The sequence below is a fragment of the Branchiostoma lanceolatum genome, chromosome 9 (assembly GCF_035083965.1).
Source record: "Branchiostoma lanceolatum isolate klBraLanc5 chromosome 9, klBraLanc5.hap2, whole genome shotgun sequence".
NCBI classification, from domain to species: domain Eukaryota; kingdom Metazoa; phylum Chordata; class Leptocardii; order Amphioxiformes; family Branchiostomatidae; genus Branchiostoma; species Branchiostoma lanceolatum.
The window spans coordinates 6,038,735-6,063,653 of record NC_089730.1 but is presented as its reverse complement, the minus strand read 5'-3'; the positions used below and the strand labels follow the sequence as shown (position 1 = coordinate 6,063,653).

At 37.8% G+C, this 24,919-nt stretch overlaps 2 protein-coding genes across 5 annotated transcripts in view; one reads left to right on the top strand and one right to left on the bottom strand.

Annotated features, from left to right (window-relative positions):
* LOC136442159 (perlucin-like protein) overlaps positions 1-2,820 on the top strand; it is a 51,675-nt gene extending 48,855 nt beyond the window's left edge. The window contains exons 1-5 of one of the 2 annotated variants that reach the window (XR_010756966.1): positions 36-165; positions 818-986; positions 1,432-1,482; positions 1,585-1,640; positions 2,383-2,820. Coding sequence is in view for 1 of the 2 variants with exons in the window: in XM_066438835.1 (XP_066294932.1) it covers positions 818-986; positions 1,432-1,482; positions 1,585-1,640; positions 2,383-2,402 (296 nt within the window). In the remaining variant the exon portion in view is untranslated. Of the gene's footprint in view, positions 1-35; positions 166-817; positions 987-1,431; positions 1,483-1,584; positions 1,641-2,382 lie in introns of those variants that run through there. The other variant, XM_066438835.1, reaches the window with a different exon arrangement.
* A 2,257-nt stretch (positions 2,821-5,077) lies between these two features.
* The window catches only part of LOC136442563 (heparan sulfate 2-O-sulfotransferase 1-like), a 109,072-nt gene continuing 89,230 nt past the window's right edge, over positions 5,078-24,919 (bottom strand). Inside the window, exons 5-8 of one of the 3 annotated variants that reach the window (XM_066439477.1) lie at positions 17,109-17,206; positions 14,458-14,615; positions 7,299-7,346; positions 5,078-6,668 (exon numbers count right to left, since the gene is read on the bottom strand). In XM_066439477.1, the coding sequence (XP_066295574.1) occupies positions 6,448-6,668; positions 7,299-7,346; positions 14,458-14,615; positions 17,109-17,206 (525 nt within the window). In that variant the 3' untranslated portion in view covers positions 5,078-6,447. The remainder of the gene's footprint in view (positions 6,669-7,298; positions 7,347-14,457; positions 14,616-17,108; positions 17,207-24,919) is intronic. The other 2 variants (XM_066439478.1, XM_066439479.1) reach the window with 2 other exon arrangements.

The window sequence follows — 24,919 nt, the reverse complement described above, 5'->3', positions numbered from 1 at the left end:
CTCCGAAAATCTCTCCCTATCCTGGAAAATGGATACATGGCATTGTGTGGTACTAGCTATTCATGGATGATCCTTTTATCTAGAATGATAATTTTGTTTTCAGATGGAGTTGAAAATTCCTGTTGTGCCTTGTGCTTATCAGCATACAAGTGGCAAAGGCGCAAGGTAACGTTTTATATTGATATTCTAGGAAGGTTGCATTAGACACATGCGCTTTCAATTAAGGTTTATTGCCTACAAACATCATGTCTTGGAATTAAAAAAAAAAGAGTCGTTGAAGGTTGCTTCAAAATTGCTTCAACGCAAAATTAAAGGCGACCAAAGCAATAGTAGTGCCGAAAAATGGAAATAAAATGATACTGAGATATTTATGGTAGTGACATTTACTACGGTAATAACCACTGTTTAGCACATGTTTTGCGTAGTAACTTCATACTTTGAGCATTTTAAAACCGTGCAAAAACCATACGATAATCCCCTTAGTTTCGTGAGCCAACACAAACCCCAGCGACGATTTTAAGTGAGTTCTCACATCACAACGACAGCGTATTTTTTGCATCATGGACGTCGCTATACATTGTGATAGTGAGGCTTGAACTTATCATGTATAGAAATGACTAAATAAATAGACTTTCAAATTAGACAAATTCGGGCCCTAATATTGTTTGGGGTTTCCTTTAAAGCACTGCGAAAAAGCCCTTCCCTTTTTACTGCAAAAACGAAGCCTCGCGAAAATCGACGCGTATTTATTTACATTACTGACAGGAGCCAGGATATGAAAGACAACGATTATAATAATAATAATCTTATGTTGCAGACTGTCCCGATGGTTACGAAGAAATCGACGGAAGTTGCTTTTTCTTCTCTAAAGTGGCCAAAAACTTCAAGGACGCCGAGATCGTGTGCGAGGGCCTTGGGGGCGAACTGCTTGAAGTCGACGACGCCGCTACGAGGGCGATCATTGACGACTACGCCCCACGTTGCGTGTATGACACCCCAAAATAACTTTTCTTATTATATTGTTTCTTTTTATACGCAGAAACATTTTCTCAAAAGAAGAAAACTTCCTGTGTTTAAGAAAAACATTTTGTCCACGAGTTAAGAATTTTTTTCCTTACTAATTTTTTCTTGCAGAATTTTTCTGGAGAGGGGAGAGCAAAATTCTAATATTTTCCAACAACTGTGTATTCCAAGGGGAATTAGTTGCCATTTTGGCTGTATTTTTCTTGTAGAAAACAACTCGATAAAATACACAATACAAGATCTAAGAAAAAATACCAATGTCGCAAAAACTGACTGAAAAACTGAAAAAAGATTTTCACATCTGTTTGTAGATTATAATGTGTATCCGTGGTATTTGTTCCAATTCCATTTCATTATTTTCAAATGAAATCATCTACTCAATTTTTTTTTCTGATTATTTTGCTTCAGGTACTGGATAAGTCAACAGTCACTACTTGTTGACTATAACCAGAGTGCAAAGTAAGGACCAATGTTGTTCAACACTTAAATTTCTGATTATTTTTTTATCTGTTCCATTTTTTTAGCTGCGCATATATTTTGATCTTACGATTTTATTTTCAGAAAAGAATTCAAGTTTATCTGCCATGCAAATCCGGGAGAAACCCCTACTGAGCCAGGTTGGTAGACAACTTTTTCTAAACACTAACATTGACTTCACTTTTACATTCAGTCCCCCAAACAGGACCACTTGATAATTACCTTTGCCGAGAAGATTATGTTTTCGGTTACGCCAGCTGTCGGGTTGTCTGTATGTATTTCAAGAGCATAACTCGAGAAACCTTTGATGGATCTTCATGATTTTTGGTACGTGCGTAGTGGTTGTGCACAGGAAGGTCAAGTTCAAAAACCGTTTACCTGGCGTTTTCCAACAGTACTGCAGCGGAATTTTTGCTTTTATAAATAGAATGATTGCTTGTCTATGACTTGAATCACATTTACCTTAAAATTCGTAAGAACACACAAATTACATTTTCTGGTTCTCAGATTAAAAAAAAAGTTATTTGCAATTACTTATGGCATTACAAAGCTAAGTAAAGATGAACATTTTTAGACACAAATCATGCAAATCACAGCCTCATTTACATACTTTATGAGGCAATGCAATGCTATAATAGCCTTCTTTGCTAAAATGCGACTTTCATACTTTGGAAAATTTGCGTTAGTTGGGTAGAGAAGATGATTACCTGAGACAATTCATGCAAATGAGAACTGTATTTGTATATTCAATGGGAACATTTATGATACGTCACTCAAAAAGGTAATTTAATGTGGCGAAGATACATGGTCATAGAACTTATTCTAATTGCTCCATTTGTGTCCAAAGCGTTGAGTGAACCAGTATTTTGCATCTCTCAACAGCACCATTGCCAGCGTATTGAAGGACCGTGCCTGAAAAAATGCTTTCAGTCACATGGACCTGTGGGATGACGCAGGATGCTTCCGGCAATGTTATTTTCAAATTAATAGATCTAAGAAATAAAGCTTTGCCAAAGTGAAATAGATGCAGAATGTGGGGAAAATCATCAGATTGCAAATAAAAGAAAATCAGGCAACAATGCAATAATGCAAATACGGTCATAGGCTGCTCAATCATATTGAAATATTCTATATCGTTCAGATTCTATATTTCTCAATGCCATACGCACTTACCATCAGGGGTAAATTAAGCAAATATATGCTAGTGGGTGATTTAGTTCAGCGAATGATTTAACACTATGGGTACTTTGTGTTTCATTCTATGGCAAGCTTGCTGGGAACGTGGTTCTGTCCAGAATAAAACATTCTTGACCTAGAAAAGTGTGTCTCCAGTTCTTTATCAAATGTGACTGCAGTTCTGCATCTTATCAACAGGGGGCATGAATAGTTCTTCAGTAGTTTCCTGACACTGGAATAATACCATCACTTGAAATAGAATCATGGTAGATAATAATGGAACAATGTATACAAACATTATTAAAGATAAAAGTACAAGCAACTGACATCAAGGTGTTTACAAAAACATTCTTTATTTACAACAGGCAAAGACATTGTCAATGCCCATGGAAACAAAATAACACCTTTATCAATTTCCATACACCATTCTGGACATTCAACAATGTAACATTAAAACATCTTTAATAGCAGGAATGGAAGATACCGTTTATAATGATAGAACTTGGGACAGTTATGAATACAACTACTAGTATTAATAACAGGTCCATAAAAAGCACTTTTAGGCCACACCAATATATTTCCTTGGTTCTGAAAGATTTCAAATTAAATATCAAGAGAGGAAAATATTAAAACAAAGGGTTGAGAAGACAGTTTGAATCTGGAAACATTTACTTGGAGTCTAAATGTACGGTGTGCACAAAAGACTTAACTTGAAACTATATCTTAACGTAATCTTCAAATTTAGCATTAATATTATCAATTTATTTTTGTTCAAATTTTAGAACTAGAAAATCAAATTGGTGTGGCCTAATATCACTAAACATGGCAATACTTAATGTTCTACATTTGCTGAAAACTAGCTAAAATACAAGCTACATTCTTTTAGTCTACACATCCTTTGAGACAACTAATCCTGTAAAAGAGTAGTAAGAACATATCAACAAATTGAATCTAAAAGTAATATTCAAATTTCAACACTTAACATGGTGAACTTTTAGTGTCTAGGTTTTCCAAAATTTGAGTCTTTGAAAGTTGTTTCTTGTCACATTATTTTCAAGTTTCAAATAAATAAAAGTTTCAAGCTGAAAATCAAATCTTCATATTAGATAGGGTTGACAGTTTTTTTAAAGAAATGGCAAGTCTACCAAAGAGGACGGAAACAGTGACCAAAATCCTTCAACTCATGATTTTGTACATGTACATGTAATTGCATGTACTTGTATGGTGTAGCATTTGTTGGGGAGGGGGGCATTCTCATTTTGTATTTAGCATTGTGACAAATTCAAAGTAAATCCGAATAGGGGCAAAGAGCAAAACTCATAGAATGCTCTCGATCGAGGTTTTGACTTCTTTCACAATGCATAATATGATTGTGGAATTTTCAAATTAGAAATGCTGTGTTGATTCGTCTGGTTGTAGCTATATGATATCTCCACAATAATGTAGTAGTTTGATACCACAACATAGCTCAATGTTCAAGGAACTTCTCGTCTTTTACAACATGTAATAATGGTACACACAAGAGTTCAAACACAGTCACCTTTTTTTCAATAAGGAATCTCTTTTCCTGTGCAGCATGACAGTTCCCTTGGCAAAACATCAGTACTGGAAATTCACTGGTCAGTACTGGTTAACTACTGACAGTAGTATTTCAGTAAATTTTCAGTAAATTTTATTTGACTGACTACCCAAACCATCAGTACTGGAAATTCACTGGTCAGTACTGGTTGACTACTGACAGTAGTATTTCAGTAAATTTTCAGTAAATTGTCTTTTACTGTCTACTGAAGCACCACTGTTATACATTTCTATATGGGAAGAGCTGGAACTTGATATGTGAAAGTTTATCTGACTGTTATGTACTTCACCAAGTGAGATATGTCACTGCAGTAAAAGAAAAATTCTTCAGATTTTGATATTGAATGCATCCACCTGAGAAATATGATTATTTTCAGATATCTTTCAAGCAGAGCTCTCCTCAGCTCTAATTTGGAAAAGAAATTGCAGACTTTTAGGCCTGATTTGGTTATGACTGTCAAAGGTCAACCACCATGTTTTGTCACATGACCTCAATTAACCAATGAGCCTTCAGATATCCTTGCTTGCTGACAATTGCACAGTAGTTTCACAAAAGCTGAGAGTTTGGGGAGCATTTTTGCTTATTAATCAATTTTGAAGTCTATGACATTTGCAGTGACTTAATGAATAGAATTAAAAGAGCAATAATCAACTTCTTGTTAACAAATTACTAAAAAAGGATTTTGGTATCTCTAGATCTTTGAAGTTGTAATGATATTGATAACACGGTACAATGTTTGCCATATGTTTATCATATTTGATAACTGGGTTCCACATATACAAATATTCCCCCAGGATGAAACTGACTCATTAACTCATCAAATAATTGTACACTCATGGCACTCGAAGCACTTTTAATACAGTGCAAGGTTGACCCTGCTGGACAATGCAAGCTGCAGTTTGCACATAAAATGATAGGGGTCCTTCTTACACTGCTACACACTGCTGGTAATTTCACATTATCAGATATTGTGACAAGAACAGCACTGACATCATTTCAATTTCACATGATGCAACACAGAAGCTAACAAATGTTAATCTTAACATCTGGCTGTCTGAATATGCTTGTAAAATATCCATCAATAACAATATTTCACTGACAACATGAACTTAATAAATCGGTGGGCCATATGCAAAATCTCCACTTCATATCTCGTGGCGCACATTTTTAATTAAAAAAAATGTGCAGTTGTGCTTTATCTTGCATTTTTTCACTTTAACGTTTGGCTATAAAATCATGGTAATTTTCTAAGGAAGAATTCATATTTTCAAAAACTGTTTGTGTAGGCCTAAAAACTTAAGCCCAAAAATATGCAAGCATTACTAAAACTTTATTTTGCACAAATTCCTACAGTAAGTTAATACGTATGTTTGGTGTTACAGGCTCACAATCCTTTTGTTCTAACATATAACAAAAACGTTTCCATGTATTATAAAGTCACATATATCACAAGCTATGTGACAATATCTTGGTAAGATTATGTATCTACAATGTACATATCAAGCAGCTAATCATATTGGCCAAAAAAACAAATCCATATAGATCACCTTGTTGCCTAAGTATATATCTTAAAGCATAAGAACGAAGTTAAGAAAATAAGAAACATGCTAAAAATAAGATATAAAGTTTTGAAATACTCCCTGTCAAAGGTTTCACATGAAAATTGCAATATTTTACACAAAAATATGTATACCTTGTCACTTATTCATATCTTACTTTCCTAAACCTAAAAAATCTAATCCTAATACAAAACTACATTACATGTATGCAACATATTCACTTTGTATTCCTGGTAGTGTTACTGTTATTACAGGTTTGTGATAGCAAAACCTGTTCTGTTTTTGTTGATATCTTGCCCCCCTCCCACAAAATATGAAAGATGTAAATGACAATGTTGCGCTCTGGTTGTACTAGAATTCACTTGAATGTTGTTTTTTTTTCGCTGAAATGGTCACCATCAATCATTTTACAAACAGATTCCTAACTCTAGAGTTACCGAAGTCTTCAACAATATTCATGATTGAAGTTTTCCTTTATTACTTGAAAAATAAAACGAAAATTAATAAAAAAAAGCTTTCAGATTTCTAGGATGGGCACTTGATGTTGAACAATACAAGACAAGTCTTATTTGCTACAAGATGGCTACAAAATAATATCTCCTTTTTCAATATGTCTACCGAGGTTAGCCTGTACTACCGTGGTCGGATCTTCTCGTAGAAAAACTGTGCGCCTAGCGGCGTCAACTCGCCGTTGACCCGCCGTAACGATCTCCGCACCACATGGTGAAACTGGTTGAGCACGAACTGGTAAAACTCGTTCTCCATCTGCCAGATTTGAGACCTCTGGATTTTTCTGATGGTCTCCTTTGACGGTTCCTGTTTGTTGGATGTTTTCCTTAGATGGGACTTGCCGCCTGAGAAAACAACAAAGATACGTTGTCTCATAAAAAGGTTTTCTTCAGTGCCGTTGATAAAACACACCCAAACAAACAAACAAACAGTGCTGATAGACATTAACACAAACATGGCAGAGGGACGCAAAAGGTCAAAGGTTACCCTTGTCCCTTGGGAATCGAATATGGAACACACACACACCTGGCACTGAGTTTGAAATACAGTAAGGTTAGTAAAAAGACAACGCCAAGAAAGTAGACGTGGTATACTCGCTAACAACAGCAAACTAAGAAGAACACATAGCGAGAAAGGGTAAGTCCGTGTAGAAGTCCCACTCTTTCTACCAACCAGGGTAATCTGTAATAAAAGATAGGTACCAGGGACATGCCATTACAGTAAGTGACCAGGGAAGGGCTGTGAAAAGTTTCGACAAGAAACTTCAAAGAACACAGAGTGATATTGAAAACGTGAGTATACAGTTTGGGTTTCGACAAGAAACTTCAAAGAACACAGAGTGAAATTAAAAACGAGAGTACAGTTTGGGGTTATTCAAACGTTAGCCACAGCCCTGTCGTGATACGTAATGGCCTGTCCCTTAAAACAGCTGGAAAGTGGAGTTAGGGCAGAAGAATTGAGGAAAAGAGCTGTACCGGTACCGGGTGGGCAGGGCCGACCTCCAGCGACCTCCTGGCAGTTACCTGGGCGGTATGACATGAGTGTTACTAGCACCAGGTGGATGGCATGCATTTAGCCTCAGTACAAACAATAGACCAATCCTGGCTGGCTCTCCCTAAACAAATTAAACTTCAACCAATGAGAGAGTTGCTGTGAATTTTTTGCATTGTTACATTTTTGCCTTCCCTAATAAAATTAACAGTTCAACCAATGAGAGAGTGGCTGAAAATCTTTGCACTGATGTTACATTTTTGCTTCCCTAAGAAATATCAACAGTTATTCAAACAACTCCCTTTTTGCTCTGCATTTTTGTATATTTTATTGGCTGAATTATAACATAGGATTGGTCTATTCTTCAAGAACATATGCATTATGCACAAATACGACAAACAAAAATTGCAGATGATCAAGAAAGACAATGTGAAACTGTACACCACTGTGGAATCAAGGCAGACAGCCATATTGTTACGATTCCTCCTGCAATTAATATCACTAAGCATATCAACTAGTGATAGTTATCCAGGTCTGCCCTGAAAATTGCAAATAGACCAATATACATACCACTGTAAAGACGGTTTTGTAATTATTAATATCCCGTCTTAGACGAGTATCTAAGTATAACCGATATCACGTTGCACCCAGCAGACTTATTTATCCAGCGGTACATTAATCTCTCTCGGGGTGACTGAACCCAATGAACAGCGGGGCAAGAAATACCACTAATTGCTGTCATTTGTCAACCCCCCTCTAGCCCAGATCTATTGTTCGTAGTTCCACCCCGGGTCGGCGCAGGAATTGCAAGCGTTCGACACCGGCGCGATTAGTCGTGGCCCCGCACCTGGCAAACGTGCCCCCGCAAACTGATTACCTGGTCAAATCATGCCGACGACGCCGATGGATCGCTACTAAATACACCTGGTGAAGAATTAGGCGTCAAATGGGACTCCACGGCCAACTGTCGGTGAGGCGATTTTCAGGCGCCCGAATACATACCTCAGCATGCTGAATGGTCAGTAGGGTTTTATTACAGAGTGGCCAAGATTGGGCCATGGATCATCCAGCCCACTTTATAGACCCTAAAGGGGCAAACTAGGCAATGAAAGAAATTGCTATTGGAGCGAAGTTAAGGTCTGATCTGTAGGGGGGAGGGGGGCGAGTTACAGTTATACAAGGTGCATTCAAGGTGATACTGTGCTGGAGAAGATGACGAATGGTTTATTCAATTAAAATACACCGCAGCCTTTTGGGCTGAATTTCGAATCACCGCAGCCTTTTGGGCTGAATTGCGAATTTAAAAACAAATCATTGTCCTTAAAAACGCCTACAGCAGATCAAGGTCTGTACATATTAAAATAGCCCTTTTTCTTGTATGACCATCACAATCGGTGATAGAAAATTTAGACAAACATGCAGTGTTTAAAAGAATCATGGACTGGTGGTTTTCTTGGATGCAGTTATGAAGATAATATTTACACAGTGGTGCACAAACCTTACACTCACTTCTTTCCATAATAGAATGGTTGACATATATTGATGGCTGGAAAAAGGATTACAGTGCTATGAGTCAATGTGCATCAGAAATTGATTGTCGTTTTCCCTTTTTTATGACAGAAATAATAACCTGCATACTAGACAGCTATAAAAAGCTTTAAAACATATACATGAATGCAACACCTACAAAAGTTTGTTACATTTTTGAAAAACTCTATAGGAACCAGCTTTCTACAAAAACTGAAACTTTTGGCGTACTTTCAAATTCAAGGCCCCAAGGCCCTTTTGAAGTAGTAGGGGCAGTGTGTTGCTGAATCCACTATATCTTGGGCCAGCGGAGGCCGGATTGAAAAAAAAGAAGTGATTTCGAACCAGTTTAGCTCAAATGAACTCAATGAACAGATGAGCTAATCTTCCACTGGTTGTGACAGGAAGACAGACGCTATGTACAGTATTTATAGGTTCATTGTTCCCGGAGAAATTCCCCTCGCTCTTTTCTACAAGCACAATGAACAGCGGATCATGGCTTAACGTCCCTTTCTAAGGACTGCGACCTTTTCCTGTAGCGTTCATGTCGGTTGAGCGACACAGCAGGGATCGAACCAGGGGCTTCTAGTTCTAGAGGCAAGATCGCTAACCACTGGACTACGCATGCTACGTTGAGAGGTTATGGGTTCAATTCCTGGTTAGACTGTCCTTGGAAAAGACTTGACGTTCCTCACTCCATCCAGGTGTAAATGGATACCTGAGAGGTAAAAGTGTTAGGTAGCAACTTCTATAATATCATATTCTTGCAAAGTTATCTTACAAGAGCACTTGTTGGAATGTCTCCTTCTTATGCCAACAACCTGACTGCCTGTCGTCCGAGATTAAACCCTGACTTTGCAGCTTTCATCAAAATTGTCCAATTGGAGTGTCGGAAGATACGGACCGTATCCCATAAAATTCCATATTTCTGTACGTTGACACAAGAAATCAATCCGCGCCCTCCATCATAGAAGTTATATGGCAGCATTGGCAGTTCTTTAATAACCCAATTTTCCCCTCGAGGAGCTTTAACTGATTTTTTTGCCGAGTCATCGTAATCTCGCTCTCCGACAGTGACGTCCGTTTGGAGCAACACAGGTCACCAAGTCAACTTCGAAATGCCATGACATGGCAACTAAGGACACACCAATTTTTTTGGTTGCTTCTTGGAAAAGCCTCTGCTGTTTTTCCCATTTTTGAAAAAAATAAAAATTGTGTCACTATTCCCATTCACAAATTTTTACTCACGATTTTACTATTTGTTCAGTTGTAAAACTCAATAGCCACCGAAATGGATTATAAAGGCCCGCAAATACCTAAAAAGTGTGGTTACATTTTAGCATAAGTTATATAATTTTTCATTTATTCTAACTATTTTTCCATGTATTAAATGGCGAAAGGATACTGGGGGTTATCAAGAATATTGTATAACAGAACTGCTGCCTAGTCCAAACTCAATGTCAAGTTGCCAATACAATTAATGTTTGGGATTGAACAAAAAAAGTGTCAGGGTAATTTTTTTTAATCTCCAGCAAAATTGATATTTCACCATTAAGTTTGACACCAGTGTGTAGCTCTTGGTGTAACAAGTGCAGTGATATTAAAAAAAAATCATAATTCTGCAATGTTCATAGCTGTAGATATCATTAATAAAAAGTGTCAGCAGACTGCAGGCTATTTGGGTCCTCTGCTGAAATGAAAAGCTAGCCTGGAGAAATCACAAAACCTTCTTGCTTCTGGGGGTTGAGCTCTCTTCTGATGAGGTACAATGTAGGCATGTGGAGTTTTGCTCTCTGTCCATGCCTATGAAAGAAGTTTGTAGTGAACAGTTCTAGCTCCAGCTTACTCCCCTATCAATCAGAAATACCTGCACGCCTTTAATCCGTGATTCCTGCATAATTTACGGTATCTTCAACTTCAACTTGGTTTACCCCTAGATAACCCCGCGAGGGGCAAAGTAGTATCTAACGACCATCAAGTGACGAGGATGCGAGAGTTGATTATCCATGTGTTTGAAAGAAGTTTGTAAAGAACGGTTCTAGCTCCAGCTTACTTGCCTATCAATCAGAAATACCTGCACGCCTTTAATCCATGATTCCTGTATAATTTACGATATCTAACGACCATCAAGTGACGAGGATGTGAGAGTTGATTATCCATGCGTTTGAAAGAAGTTTGTAAAGAACGGTTCTAGCTCCAGCCTACTCCCCTATCAATCAGAAATACCTGCATGCCTTTAATCCGTGATTCCTTTATAATTTATGGTTTCTAACGACCATCAAGTGACGACGATGTGAGAGTTGATTATCAATCCGTATGATATGAAAGAAGTTTCTAAAGAACAGTTCTAGCTCCAGCCTAGTCCCCTATTAATCAGAAATACCTGCACGCCTTTAATCCGTGATTCCTTTATAATTTACGATATCTAACGACCATCAAGTGACGAGGATGCGAGAGTTGATTATCTATTGCTTCACCCCAGCGAGTCCCGGGTAGCGCCGACATCCCACCCGATGCCATCTCATCTGATTTAATTGCATTAAGACTGTTTGATTTATGCGCAGCAGACTGGATATTTCTGCTTGGCCACACAGATCATTATTCATGATCACTGCACCGCGGCTCGCTTTCCCCGCCAAATGAAGGACTCCACGTCGATAACGTGCCCACGGAAAGGCAATAACAGTCCGGAACAATATCCCCCCTTCCACAGTTTCCAACCCGGCTTCAGACAAAACTAATTTACTCCGATGTAAGCGATGAAGCGAAAGTTACAGCAGACAAACCACAAAGATTAGGCCACACCAATTTAATTTGTTGCTTCTCGGATTTTTTAACACAAAAATTGGAGCGATAGGGCGAAAAAAAATCAAAATAACATTTTTTGCAAATGGTCTGGGGTGAAGATAAGGGTTTACATAACATATAGAATAAGATGATTATTCAAATTTCAGCTTTGTATGGCTCTTTTTATTCAATGCACCCCTTTCTTTGTTATAATTACTATAATATTTCAGTACCAAAATTACCTTTTGCCATGTAATATATGGATTGATATTGAGAAGTAGTTTTAATAAATGAAAAAGTATAACTTATGATCAATATGACCACACTTTTTAGGTATGTGCAAGCCTTTATAATCTATTTTGGTGGCTACTGTGTTTTTACTGAACAAATATTAAAATTGGGAGTTGAAATCTGAGAATGGGAATAGTGACCCAATTTTTTTCTTTTTCAAAATGGGAAAAACAGGACAGGCTATTCCAAGAAGCAACAAATTAAATTGGCGTGGGATCAGATTTGGACTTCTGGTTGCTGGAATTGATTGCAATTGTGGTAAACTTTCCAGTGTCCTTGCTATACTTCTCACTTAGTGAGGCTATTTGCAGTTTTAACTTGTGAAGATGAATGTCTAGCAAACGACCTATTTCTTGTCGATGTACTATTGGGACTTGAAAAAGTTTTCTCATGATAATACTAATAATAAACTGGTCAAGACAGACGTAGTGAGTGTCTGTGTGAGTCTATCAATCATGATATGTCTGTGAGTAGTTTTATCAGGTTGGTACTAAACTGGACGACACACTTCTTTGTTACGTTTATGAAGGTAAGACATCCAGGTATACAATATATAAAGACAATTCAAACACTACAACTGGATAAAATTCTTAACTGGGAAAACCGGTTGAACATGTCAAGGACACTAATTTCAAATAAATTTATTTATTTACCCAGGGCCAACATATCGCCACAAAGGCGGTTTTCAATCCACCCTGCAGGCATAAGTAATCAAAACATAGTGAAGTAAAAAAATACAAACTGTACAAAAAAGGTCTAACTCGTAAGAAACGTATGCATATATGTCATTAAAATGTAAATTATGTTAGGATAGTGAACTGACTGTTACTGTCCTTTTTGTTGCAAAGCAAACACTTCTTTGTTGCTCAACTAAAAAGATTTATCTGAAATCACTTTGATACTATGATAGTCCTCCTGATACAAATGTACCTTCCTCAAAGCAGTAGTGACTGGGGGAGGGGGGCAAGGTAAAGGACAGAGAGGACAACAGACACAATCACTGAGTTGAGGAGGCCGTATGGATCTGAAAATCTACTCTCAGGTCATAAAGGGCACTGAGGGGGGATATGAAGATCAGTCACATTTGGGGCTGCATTATTCTCACTGCAGCGCCACCTAGCAGTGGAAAGTAAAACTACAGTCAGTAGTACCCTGAGGAAGGTGGCAGGACTAGTGAAACATTGGCAGGTAAAATCTTTTTGATTGTGCAACAATCTGCATTGACCTTGTCAGGGCTGTCTCGAGGACCCGTCCCTCCGTCCCGGGACGGAAATTTGCTTGTTAGGACGGAAAGAATTTCACCCTGTCCGTCCCAAAATCTGAATTTTAAATGACATGAATTTCATGAAAATGCATCTTTGTAAGCTTAAAATGATAAATTTAACAACGGAGATACAAAACATCGGCTCCCAAACAATGAGTGGGACAGAAAAAAGTTAGAGACAACCCTGGATATTGTCTGAGAGCATTGACATACATGTAGCATAACTGAAATGCATTTGTATGAAAATACAGAACATTTTTATCTGATGATGACGTGATGGAAACAGTACTGGTGTTGTCACCCTGTCCTTGGTGCTGAACTTACAGCTGTTAACACTGAAGAAATCAAGAAAAGTCAAACCTGTACTAGTGACCTCTGCAAAAAAGTACCACCTGGTCACTGTACAGTTGCAAGTTTGTGGCAGTCCCTTGCTAAAAGATAATTTTCCCAAGCACCTAGAATCCTTTCCATAGCGGTCACCTGTCAACTGTGACCTTTTTTTTCATCAAATCCCTTGAGTTATCATTACAGACAAGTTTGACTATACTACAGGACTGTCTCCAGCTTTAAATATTTTTCCATCCCTCTCAATGTTTGAGAGCCTATGTTTTAATTTTCGTTGTCAAATCTGTAATTTGAAGCCAAGAAAGATGCATTTTCATCAATTTCATGTCACAAATTTCCCTTTTTTTGGATGGACAGGGTGAAATTTTTTTCCGTCCCTACAAGCGAAGTTCCGTCCTGGGATGGAGGGACTGGTCCTGGAAACAGCCCTACTATACTATCTGTATCTGTATCTATATATAGCCGGTATAACTGCCCTTTAGCGTAACACACCAGCTTTGCAGGCACGCGGCGCGGTAGCAGCTAGTTATATCATACCGAATGACCTGCACCGTCATAAAAAATACACAATTAACAAATTGCACTACCCTCCCCCTATGTCAGTCTCCATCAAATTTTACCACGGTGGCCGTATGGCGTAACGGCAGGATTTTCGGCCCAGAACCCAGCGGCCCCGGGTTCGAATCCCCTGATGCCATTGACCTTGTGCCCTTGGCAAAAAGGCACTTAACACGACTTTCCTCACTCCATCCAAGTGTAAAAATGGGTATTATGTGTGTGGGTCACGACACCAGCAATACATGTAGCTGCCTGTGTCCCACGTGTATTGCACTGTAACAGTTGCAATTCTAATATAATCAAATCAAAAATCAAATCTTACCACAGTACTGTTGTAATAGATATGAAGAACGCATTACAAGATCACCCACCTTGTTGGAAGAGACTAGTCGCCCCCCTGAAGAATTTGGGCAACGCTGCCTCCAGTAACATAACAAAATCCTCCAGCTCTTCAGTGACTCCCACGAGGAAGTAGTTGGCCACCAGGTTTCGCTTGGCCTCTTCTAAAGCCCACCTGTTTCCAGGTTCCCTACAAGATAAATGTAAACCCATGAGCTAAATCTTGGGTTCAATTTTTTACTTTAGCACACATGAATGTTGTTAGGGATACAAGAAGAATGGATGTTTGAGTGTTTTTGACATGTGTGGGGTTGATGGTTAGATATGTTAAAGGAATGTTGGAAAAGCAGGGAAAAACCATACTCAAGAAAATACAAAGAAAGGAAAACTAACACCTAGAATATTCTAGTTATTCTGTCTCGACATTTTCATAGAACCTCCCATAATGTCTATTTTCTTAGACAATACATGCGGAAGGTTGAATATCTCATGAAAAAAAAATCACACGGAAAGTACTGACTTCCATTCTTCTCACATGTAACTCTGCAAAATCCTAGGAACTTCAAGACTTTAATAATTTGAACAACTATGAAGACAATCCATCCAAGCATTCTTGAGTTTACATCCTGTGGACCATTCCTGTACAATTCCTAGAATTCTTGCAAACTGCACACAATATATATACAATTAGGCTTGCTCCTGAGCCATCGCCAAAAAGAATACAATTTCATTTCAACCCTCCTACCCATTACATATTTCCATCAGTTCCACAGCTAAAAAAAAATCGACATTATAATATAACTGGTATCGCTGACTGCCCATATAGAATTCTCCATAAAATCGAACCCCCATCACACTTACTCCCAGCAACAGTTGGTAAGCTTTATTCCGCCATAGATAGTTATCTATTCATTACAATCCATCAGGTACTGGGTCTTGTCTATGATTACATCAATAATTTCTTCAATCTGCTGTAATATTGCATTAGGGACCCAATGCCAGCTCCCATTTCGTTCGACCAGCTTTCCCCATGCAATACATTAAAGGTAGATTGAAAGGAATGGATAGGATCATGTACATGTATGTTCTATATCTTTTACTTGTCCAGAAGTTTGAATCGACAACAGTGGGCTAAATTAAAGGAGTATGATAAATAACGTCAACTATCATAATTTAGCCGGGTACACTAAGACCACCACATTAAAATAAAATAAAGTACAAATTTGAAGGGATTTTTCAAAATGAAGCAATAGTCACCCTCCTGGTATGCACACTTCAAAATCTAGGTTTTCAAAACATTCTTTAGAAGGCCTTAAAACTTTTTTTCATGAATTAGGAGGGTTGACATAACAAGGTGCTAAGAAAATGATATGTGGAAGAATGAACGAATGAAAGAATGAGTGAGTAGATAAATAGATAACAAATCTTTAACCTCTTTTACTAGTCCAAAAGTTTTAACGGATAATGTTATGGACTGGTGTATGTACAAGGTGTCAGAATATACACATTGTTAAGGAAATAATTTGAAATGAGTGAATGAATGAATGGATGAATGAATGGATAACACATTTACCAGAATTCATATTTTACTTGTCCAAAAGTTTCAATGAACAACAATGGACTATAAGGCGGACTACAAAAATATATAAGGTGTATAACAAAATTATTATGATCATAAATGTTGTTAAGGATAAAATCTATGAAGTATGATGAATAAACATTTATTTTAGGAATGAATGAATGAACAATGAACTTTGAAAGTGAAACACTAAAGAACTTTAAAGAACTCAGAGAGTTATTTGTACAATACACAGAAACAGTTTTTTATAGATATGATATGATAGATCTGATCGAATGTTTTTTTAATGTCCCAATGGTCATCAGTAGACTAGACGTTTGGGGCATGGGATACCCCTGACAGGTTCGTTCACCTGGCCTCTGAGAGATTGTAAATACGAGTACGGAATAACAACAATATAAGAATGTTTCATAAAACAGGATCGCTATGTACCACATGTTAAGTGTCATGGCATCCCCTTTGTAAATACTTCAACTATGCATCGCTCTCCCAAGGGAGGAATAAAGTACAAGAAAGAATGGATAACACATTTACCAGAATTCATATTTTACTTGTCCACAAGTTTCAATGAACAACAATGGACTATATAAGGCAGACTACAAAAATATATAAGGTGTATAACAAAATTATTATGATCATAAATGTTGTTAAGGATACAATCTATGAAGTATGATGAATAAACATTTATTTTAGGAATGATTGAATGAATGAATGAATGAACAATGAACTTTGAAAGTGAAACACTAAAGAACTTTAAAGAACTCTGAGAGTTATTTGTACAATACACAGAAACAGTTTTTTATAGATAAGATATGATAGATCTGATTGAATGTTTTTTTAATGTCCCAATGGTCATCAGTAGACTAGACGTGTGGGGCATGGGATACCCCTGACAGGTTCGTTCACCTGGCCTCTGAGAGATTGTAAATACGAGTACGGAATAACAACAATATAAGAATATGATTTATTTTATAAAACAGGATCGCTATGTACCACATGTTCAGTGTCAGGGCATCCCCTTTGTAAATACTTCAACTATGCATCGCTCTCCCAAGGGAGGAATAAAGTACAAGAAAGAAAGAAAGAATGAGTGAATGTATTTACCAGCATTCCACAGCGTGTCCGCAGAAGAAAGGAACCTGCATCCAGAGTTTCTCCGGCGCGCAGTCAGGCTCCCCCTGTTCCACACAGTCATCAAACGTCTGAAGGAAATATAGACGGGGAGAAAACACATCAGACACCAGTCCTCAGCTCAGCACAGCTGGTTGTTGTTAATTTTTTTGATTTTGTTAAAGGCAACCAAAGCAATATTAGGGCCCAAAAATTAAAATATGCTGAAATCTTTATGGTAGTGACATTTACTAACATTGTTTAGCACATTAGCACATCTTAAAAACCACGCAAAAACGAGCCGTACAATGATCCCTTTAGTTTCATGAGCCTACAAAAACCCCAGCGACAATTTTCAGTTAGTTCTTACATCACACCGACGTAATATTTTTGCATCATAAATGTTACCATACATTGTGATAGTGTTGTTTGAACTAATAATTGTATTATGACTAAATAAATTGACTTTAAAAATCCAATTTTCGGGCCCTAATATTTTATATTGCTTAGGTTTCCTTTAACCGTTAGGCATAACACACCAGTTTTGTACAGTAAGTACAAGCTGTGTATGGTTGACCAGACTGTAAGGTCAAAAACAACCACCCACACCAAGTTGGACCCCTACTCTTTTCGATAAGTGTGGTGAGTTCATTAACATGCTCGAGGTGTCTCTCCTCAAACAATAAAGTGACCTCCATTTTTACATTCTGTCTGGTACGCCGTCTCAAACTGAAGCTAACCAAACCGTAGCATTTTTACCTTTAAGTGAGGACAAAAAGGTGTTCAAGTGCCTTTCCCAATTGATGCAACATTGGGCCCTGCTAAGACCTCCTATCCACAACCTTTAGATGCTAAAGCCCCCCTCTCACTGGACCCCCGGCACGCTGGCGTCATCACTGAGGCTGAACAAATTAACAAAGCACTCAACGAATTTCATCGACAAAAAACAAATCTTTTTATAAGCTTTGTGTGTCTTGTTGCCTTTTCGGTCATTCTTGTACGTTTTGAATGATATTCCCATTATAAAGTCAAGGGTAACACAAATCCAGTTTAGGACGCAGTGACGACGCCAGCGTGCCACGGGTCCAGTGAGAGGGGGGCTTAAGACTTCCAATCCACAATCTTTGGATTCTAAGTCAAGAACCCTAACAACAAGACCACTTTGCTAGCTATTGCTTTTACTTGACAGGACGCTGACATACAGCACTATAAGGTCTATAAGGTAGGCATCGGTTGAACACTTCAATTTCTATCAGTCTCCAATTGTTCACTTTTTCTTGCAGGAGACAGTTCCAGAACTTTACCGTAATCTTACTTCTATAGTATCTGTACTTTGGATTGTACCAAAAGAACGATTCTTGATTACTTTAAAATACAGAAATGTTCGCAGGGATTTGATTTCGTGCTAGGGAGAAAATGGAGTGCTGGCGGTGGTTTTGAGTTCGCGTTTGAAACAATAGTAGCGCTACAGTCACACAATGGAATGGCTTTTTGCGGTGGTTTTAAGTTCGCAGTAAAGAGTTCACAGCAAAAAACGCAAACATAAAACCACCACGAACATTTCTGCATCTACAATATTCTTTGTTCCACAGGTAACATATAATGACAAAATAAAAACAGCTAAGATGACAGAAATTCAGCGAAAGAAAAAAAAATTTCTTCAATGACATCATGTTTTAAAGTTGTGATATTACAAAAAATAAGATTTATCTCAAAAGTCTGTAAAATGACTATCAAAGATAAATATTTTACTAAATTACTGTAATATGAATGCTTGAAAATGATGTCATAGAAAGAAAATTTCTGCTTCATGTACAGTCACTTATCCTTCTTATTATGGCTAAATCCCCAATTTTGTACCAATTCAGTTCTTGAGTATCGGATAAAAACTTGCCTACTGTAATATTAATATTCTCTCTCTATAACATACCATTTATCATTCATAACATCATGCACAAGATGATGTAGTTGCGTCCTTCGACAAGCTTTCTAAAGTTAAGCCATGCGGTGGAAAATGTTGTAGGGCCCATTTTTCATTCTGTTTGGCACTGGGTCAGTCGACGACAGGCGATATATCAAAGGCTCCTGCTTTCATCAAACCAGCTACAGCCAGTTTACTCTCGTGAAATTGGAAATAAGAGCATTACAAATGTATCTGGTGGTATGGGATTTAGACAAACTCGCTAAAACTTGGCCTATACATGTATTTAGGGCACGATCAAACAATCCATCATTGTGTAAATCTATATTTTCAGCAAAACTTTTTCCCAGACAAACTTTCCCTTGTATCATAAGTCGTATCATAGATGAGATTTTAAAACCATCACTGTTTCTGTAAAAATATTACTTATTAATTTTACAATGTGTATTGCAATGTTGCAATTCTAATAAAATCACAAATTTTACAACCTGCCAAAACCTATTTAGGACTGCATGCATTTGGACCTCACTTGAAATCTTATATCAAAGATTCCCTAGAGGGGAGCTAGGGAAAATGATTTTAGCACTAAACATGCATCTGCTTGGAGATTAAATAATTTCAACACTAATGCAATGCTTTAAAAATTTGCTTTTTTCCAGTGGTTTATTTTTTTGAATCTCTCTCAGTCTATAGAAATGCATTCTCTTTGAAACAAAATCAGTATATACTTGATACTTAATTTAGGTACAGTACTTGTGCATAAATAAATGGCATTCAGTATTTTGGGCCATTTTAGATCCAGGCACTGACTTGACAGATCTAGGGTTTGATTTTATCTTTGTGGTAGAAATTGCATGCTCTTAGTAACAGAATCAGTATCAGAGTCACTTTATTCAAGTACATTTGTACAGTACTTGTACACACACGGTTGGACATTAAGTATTTTGGACCTGTACCCAAAAGGGTTTAGCTGTTGTTATCATATCAGGAAACTGCAGCCCTCTAACTTAAACATTTGCTACTGTGATCTGACTGTCAATGCAAAAGTTCTGTATCAGTATCAGTGTCACTTTATTCAAGTACATTTGTACAGTACTTGTACACACACGGTTGGACATTAAGTATTTTGGATCTGTACCTAAAAAGGTTTAGCTGTTGTTATCATATCAGGAAACTGCAGCCCTCTAACTTAAACCTTTTCTACTGTGATCTGACTGTCAATGCAAAAGTTCTGTATCAGTATCAGTGTCACTTTATTCAAGTACATTTATACAGTACTTGTACACACACGATTGGATTAAGTATTTTGGACCTGTACCTAAAACGGTTTTAACTGTTGTTATCATATCGGGACACTGCAGGCCTTTGCTACCGTGATCTGACTGTCGATGCAAAAGTTCAGTCCCCCATCTTATTAAAAGTCCGAAACGATGCTTATAAAAAGCCTCCTCGGACGAGGTTAATTCTCAGGGCGATGCTTGTTAGTGCCGTCATCAGACGAGCGAATTAAACCAATCCAGGCACACGTGTTGCTGCATGTTATCGTTGCGTTTGCTATCGGTGAGCGGCAGAAGTGGTTGTCATAATGGATTTTTGACTGCACCTTTTTAAGCCGCGGCTGAATCTCCCCATTCCCCAAAGGTTGGGGCGCGTTCGGATGCGTGGCAACCCCGTCACTTGCCATCAGTGTGGCTGTCAGTAATGCCAGGGGAAATGCGGAACTTGTATAATGGATTTTGTCTACGGCACTAAGGCGGATAAAGCCTCGGGGCAGGGCATGAAATGGCTGCCTTTTAAGATTGTCATATTATGTTTTTCATCAAACTTGAGTATAAATAAGGCTCATTCGACCGTAAAGTGATTAATATTTATAGAAAACAAAGTATAAAGTTTTCGATTTAAATTTCTTATTCATGGAGTTTGGCAAAAGGACCTGTTGGTATTTTCATGTTATCTTTGTCATAAAGATTGTCATATTATGTTTTTCATCAACCATGAGTATAAATAAGGCTCATACAACCATAGCCGTCTGCTCTTAGTGATTAATATTTATAGAAAACATAGTATAAAGTTTCGATTTAAATTTCTTATTCATGGAGTATGGCAATAGGACATGTTGGTATTTTCATGTTATCATACCATTAAGATTGTCATATTATGTTTTTCATCAACCTAGAATATAAATAAGGCTCATACGACCATAGCCGTCTGCTCTTACTAGTCTTAGTGATTAATATTTATAGAAAACAAAGTATAAAGTTTCGATTTAAATTTCTCATTCATGGAGTATGGCAAAAGGACCTGTTGGTATTTTCATGATACCATTTTCTCTTACATTACTATTAACGATACAAAGGTCATGAGTCAAAGGCATTGAATGGGATCTAAAGAAAGGAATTAAAGTATGGTCACAAGACTAGGTACATGTACATAAATGGTATGGTGTAAACCCATATACATGTACAGTATAACACATACTGTGTAAGTTAACTTGCAAGGCTCGAAATTCATTTTTGGAAATAGGTGCACCCGACCAAAAAATTTGTTGCACAGAAAGAATTTTGTGTGCACCACATTTGGTGCTAAAAGGCTGCATTAGCAGGGAGAAGGTTAAAGCCCCACTATGTAGTTTTAGGCAAATACAGAAAGTAGAGTTTCCTACCGTTTCTTTGCATAGCAAGCTTGATCAACTCTTTTGTGGAGTTCACAAACACCAAAAATAGACGAAATAATGAAGAAAATATGCTGAAAAGAGGTTGTACATGTCAGTACCTGTCATTCACATTGAGATTTGTTCACAAGAATATTTTCAATTTTTGCGCCAAAATCTTACATAGTGGGGCTTTAAGATAGCTAGAATTGGTGCTCTCCTCGGTGCTGAAACTGTTGGTAGTTGTGGTAGTGCTGAAAGTTGTGTTGTTGTAAAACAAATTTTGATCGTAATGAAAGAAGAGCTCAATTGTTACTAACCAGGGCTGGAAATTCAATTTTGGAAAAAGGTGCACTGGTGAACCCAACCAAACAATAAGTTGCACAGAAGGAATTTTGGATGCACCACATGTCAGCAAAACATGATTACAAGGTTTAGCACTACTGCCTCTCTTGGGAACTTCAATCTGTAATTCTGTAGCTAACTTCAAATTTTTAACAAGTATAACATCAAATGAAGAACAAGAAAAGGTTATATTGATTATTCTGATACTTACATTTCAAGAATATTCTGTATACTAGTGCATGTACCTTGACCCTATAGCCAAAACTATCTAGGTGCACAGCAAAAAATTAGGGTGCACAATTTTGGATTCACAATGGTGCACATGCACTCACTCTTTCGAGCTCTGCCTTGAGGTAGTTACAATGTAATCAAAATCTTTCCCATTGTGGGATATGCCCCGACGTTGTGCCCTTGGGAAAGGCACTTAACATGACTTTTCTCACTTCACTCAGGTGTAAATGAGTATCTAGCTTCGGTTAGGGACCTCCCTCGGATGTTAAATGGAGGTCCCATGTTTGAGGAGAGCCACACCTCGGGCACGTTACAGAACCCACCGTACTTATCGAATAGAGTAGGGGTCCTTCCCGGTGTGAGTGGTTCAAAACCTACAGTCCTATGGCCGCACATGGGGAAATTGTCGTATTGAGGTGACCTACGCGCCGAACGGAAGTCGCTCCAGACCATTGCGATTCAGCACAGCAAATTGTACGCTCCTCGCAGCCCCTGGCTGCAAAGAGAGAGTATTCGGCCTACCCAATAATAAATATATATAATAATTATATAGGTTTTTTTTTACCATTGCAAGACAAAGTGCTGTTCTGGTCTAGTATTCACTCCCCTACTCATTACCTATGTACAACCATATGTACAACCATATGCGCAATGAGTGATCAGCTGTCTACTACCATGTACTTGACGGCTTGGAGAATCGTGCTGGAAGTGACCTTCATGCCAAACTAAATGCACTAACGCTGAAACAAAGCCTCCGGATACGGCACTGAAAAGCACTTAACGGATAATACTTGATAACTTGATTTTCATCAGCCATTTATTTTCCAAAAAGGTGTCACTTTTATCAGGGAGGTGAAGTCATTTTTGTTGAAGACTTGCTTCCTCTTGGGCTAAACCAATTTAATTTCATGGTCATGTTTACTACAATTAGTACAATAGATATACAAATGTAGTACGATCTTGTATCACATGTATGCCTTATGTTTTACTTTATGTTTGTACTTTATGTTTGTACTTCGACATTGTTGTCAACATGCAATTACATGTAGCCTATGGGCATGAATTTGCAATAAATTTATTATTAAGAGCATCTTTGAAATAATCCCAAATGCTCAAGATTGGGTTACCAACAGTTAAGGAGAAAGTCCCTGTCTTTCCAGTTGTTACTATTATAACAGATTTTAAAACAATCATTAATATGCATGATTAAAATTTAAAAATTCATAGTTTCAAAACATTGATATCCAGTTTGGTATGTTGAATTTGTGACTCATGTAATAGTTGCAGCATTTGGCTCTATCACATGTAGAATTCCCTGCTTTTAAATCATTTTTATCTTTATTTTGCCAGCCCACTCCACTAGATTACGTTGAATAACGTCCGTGAATTAAGTAGAATTTAAATTGGTGTGGTTTTAAGCATTGGATTTGCTACCACTAACCCTTCCCCTAGGCAGTCTTTAATGTACTTTGTGTATTTGGTAGTAAAGCGTAGCTGGTCTGAATATGATAACACTTTTGGAGTTTCGCCAGCTTTTTGTGCAAAGTATGATAAGTGCGGCAAATAGAAGTAACGCCAGCAATGTGTATTAAGTGTGTTTTCAGAACCAGGAGAGCCATAAAAAGTATTTCTAATAAAATATCCTAATCTTCTGATAAATGTCTATAGGCCACACCAATTCAATTTCTTGGTTAACAGATTGTTTTTAAAAATTTGAGCAAAAAAAACAATCATGAAAACAGAAGGCTGCATGCACCATGCACCAAAGTACAAACTTGCCTCTGAGATTCTGTCTTCCTGTCGATTTTCTTACCTAGCATTTTTCTTTAAATTCTGTTAACTAAGAAATTAAAATGGTGTGGCCTTAGCAATTTAAAAAAAAATTGTACCATCAAACCTGTACATGCAAGTGACCTAATGCCTACACATAGACTACATTGGTCAATGTTACCACTTTTTGGTGGTCCCTTAGATAATTCTTAAAACAGACACAGGCATTAACAGAATCCTGCCCAAAAGTGACCACCTGTATACACATAGACCTGAGATTCTATGCGTCCCCTGAGTGGTCTACTTGGGCAGTTTTGACTGTATATAATGTATAACATGTTTAGCGTGCGTAGTCCAGTGGTAAGCGATCTTGCCTCTGGAACTAGAAGCCGCGAGTTCGATCCCGGCTGTGTAGCTCACCCGACATGCATGCTACCCGAAAGGGTCCCAGTCCTTAGGACGGGACGTTAAGCAGTGGTCCAATGTTCATTGTGCTTGTCGAAAAAGAGCTAGGGGAATTTCCCCGGTACAATGAACCTGTAAATACTGTACATAGCGTCTGTCTTCTCTGTCACAACCAGTGGAAGATTAGCTCTTCTCTGAGCTAAACTGAATCAAGATCAGTTTCCTTTTCCCACCAGGGTCTGTAACAAACTCAAGCATGCCCCATATAACTTCCTTAACCTTCTTCCTTGCCTAACTCTGCAACCAACAGAGAATGCGTGCCAAACGGCTACTTCAGTGTACTTAAGGATAAGGAGATGTCTATAAACTTGTGCCTGTAACCTGGTTACCATTGGTCAATTACATGTACCACTGGAGAGGATGTTGCAGACAAGAGTTTTACGTGCTAAAAAATTACTGCTATCGTAGTAACTGGGGAACCAA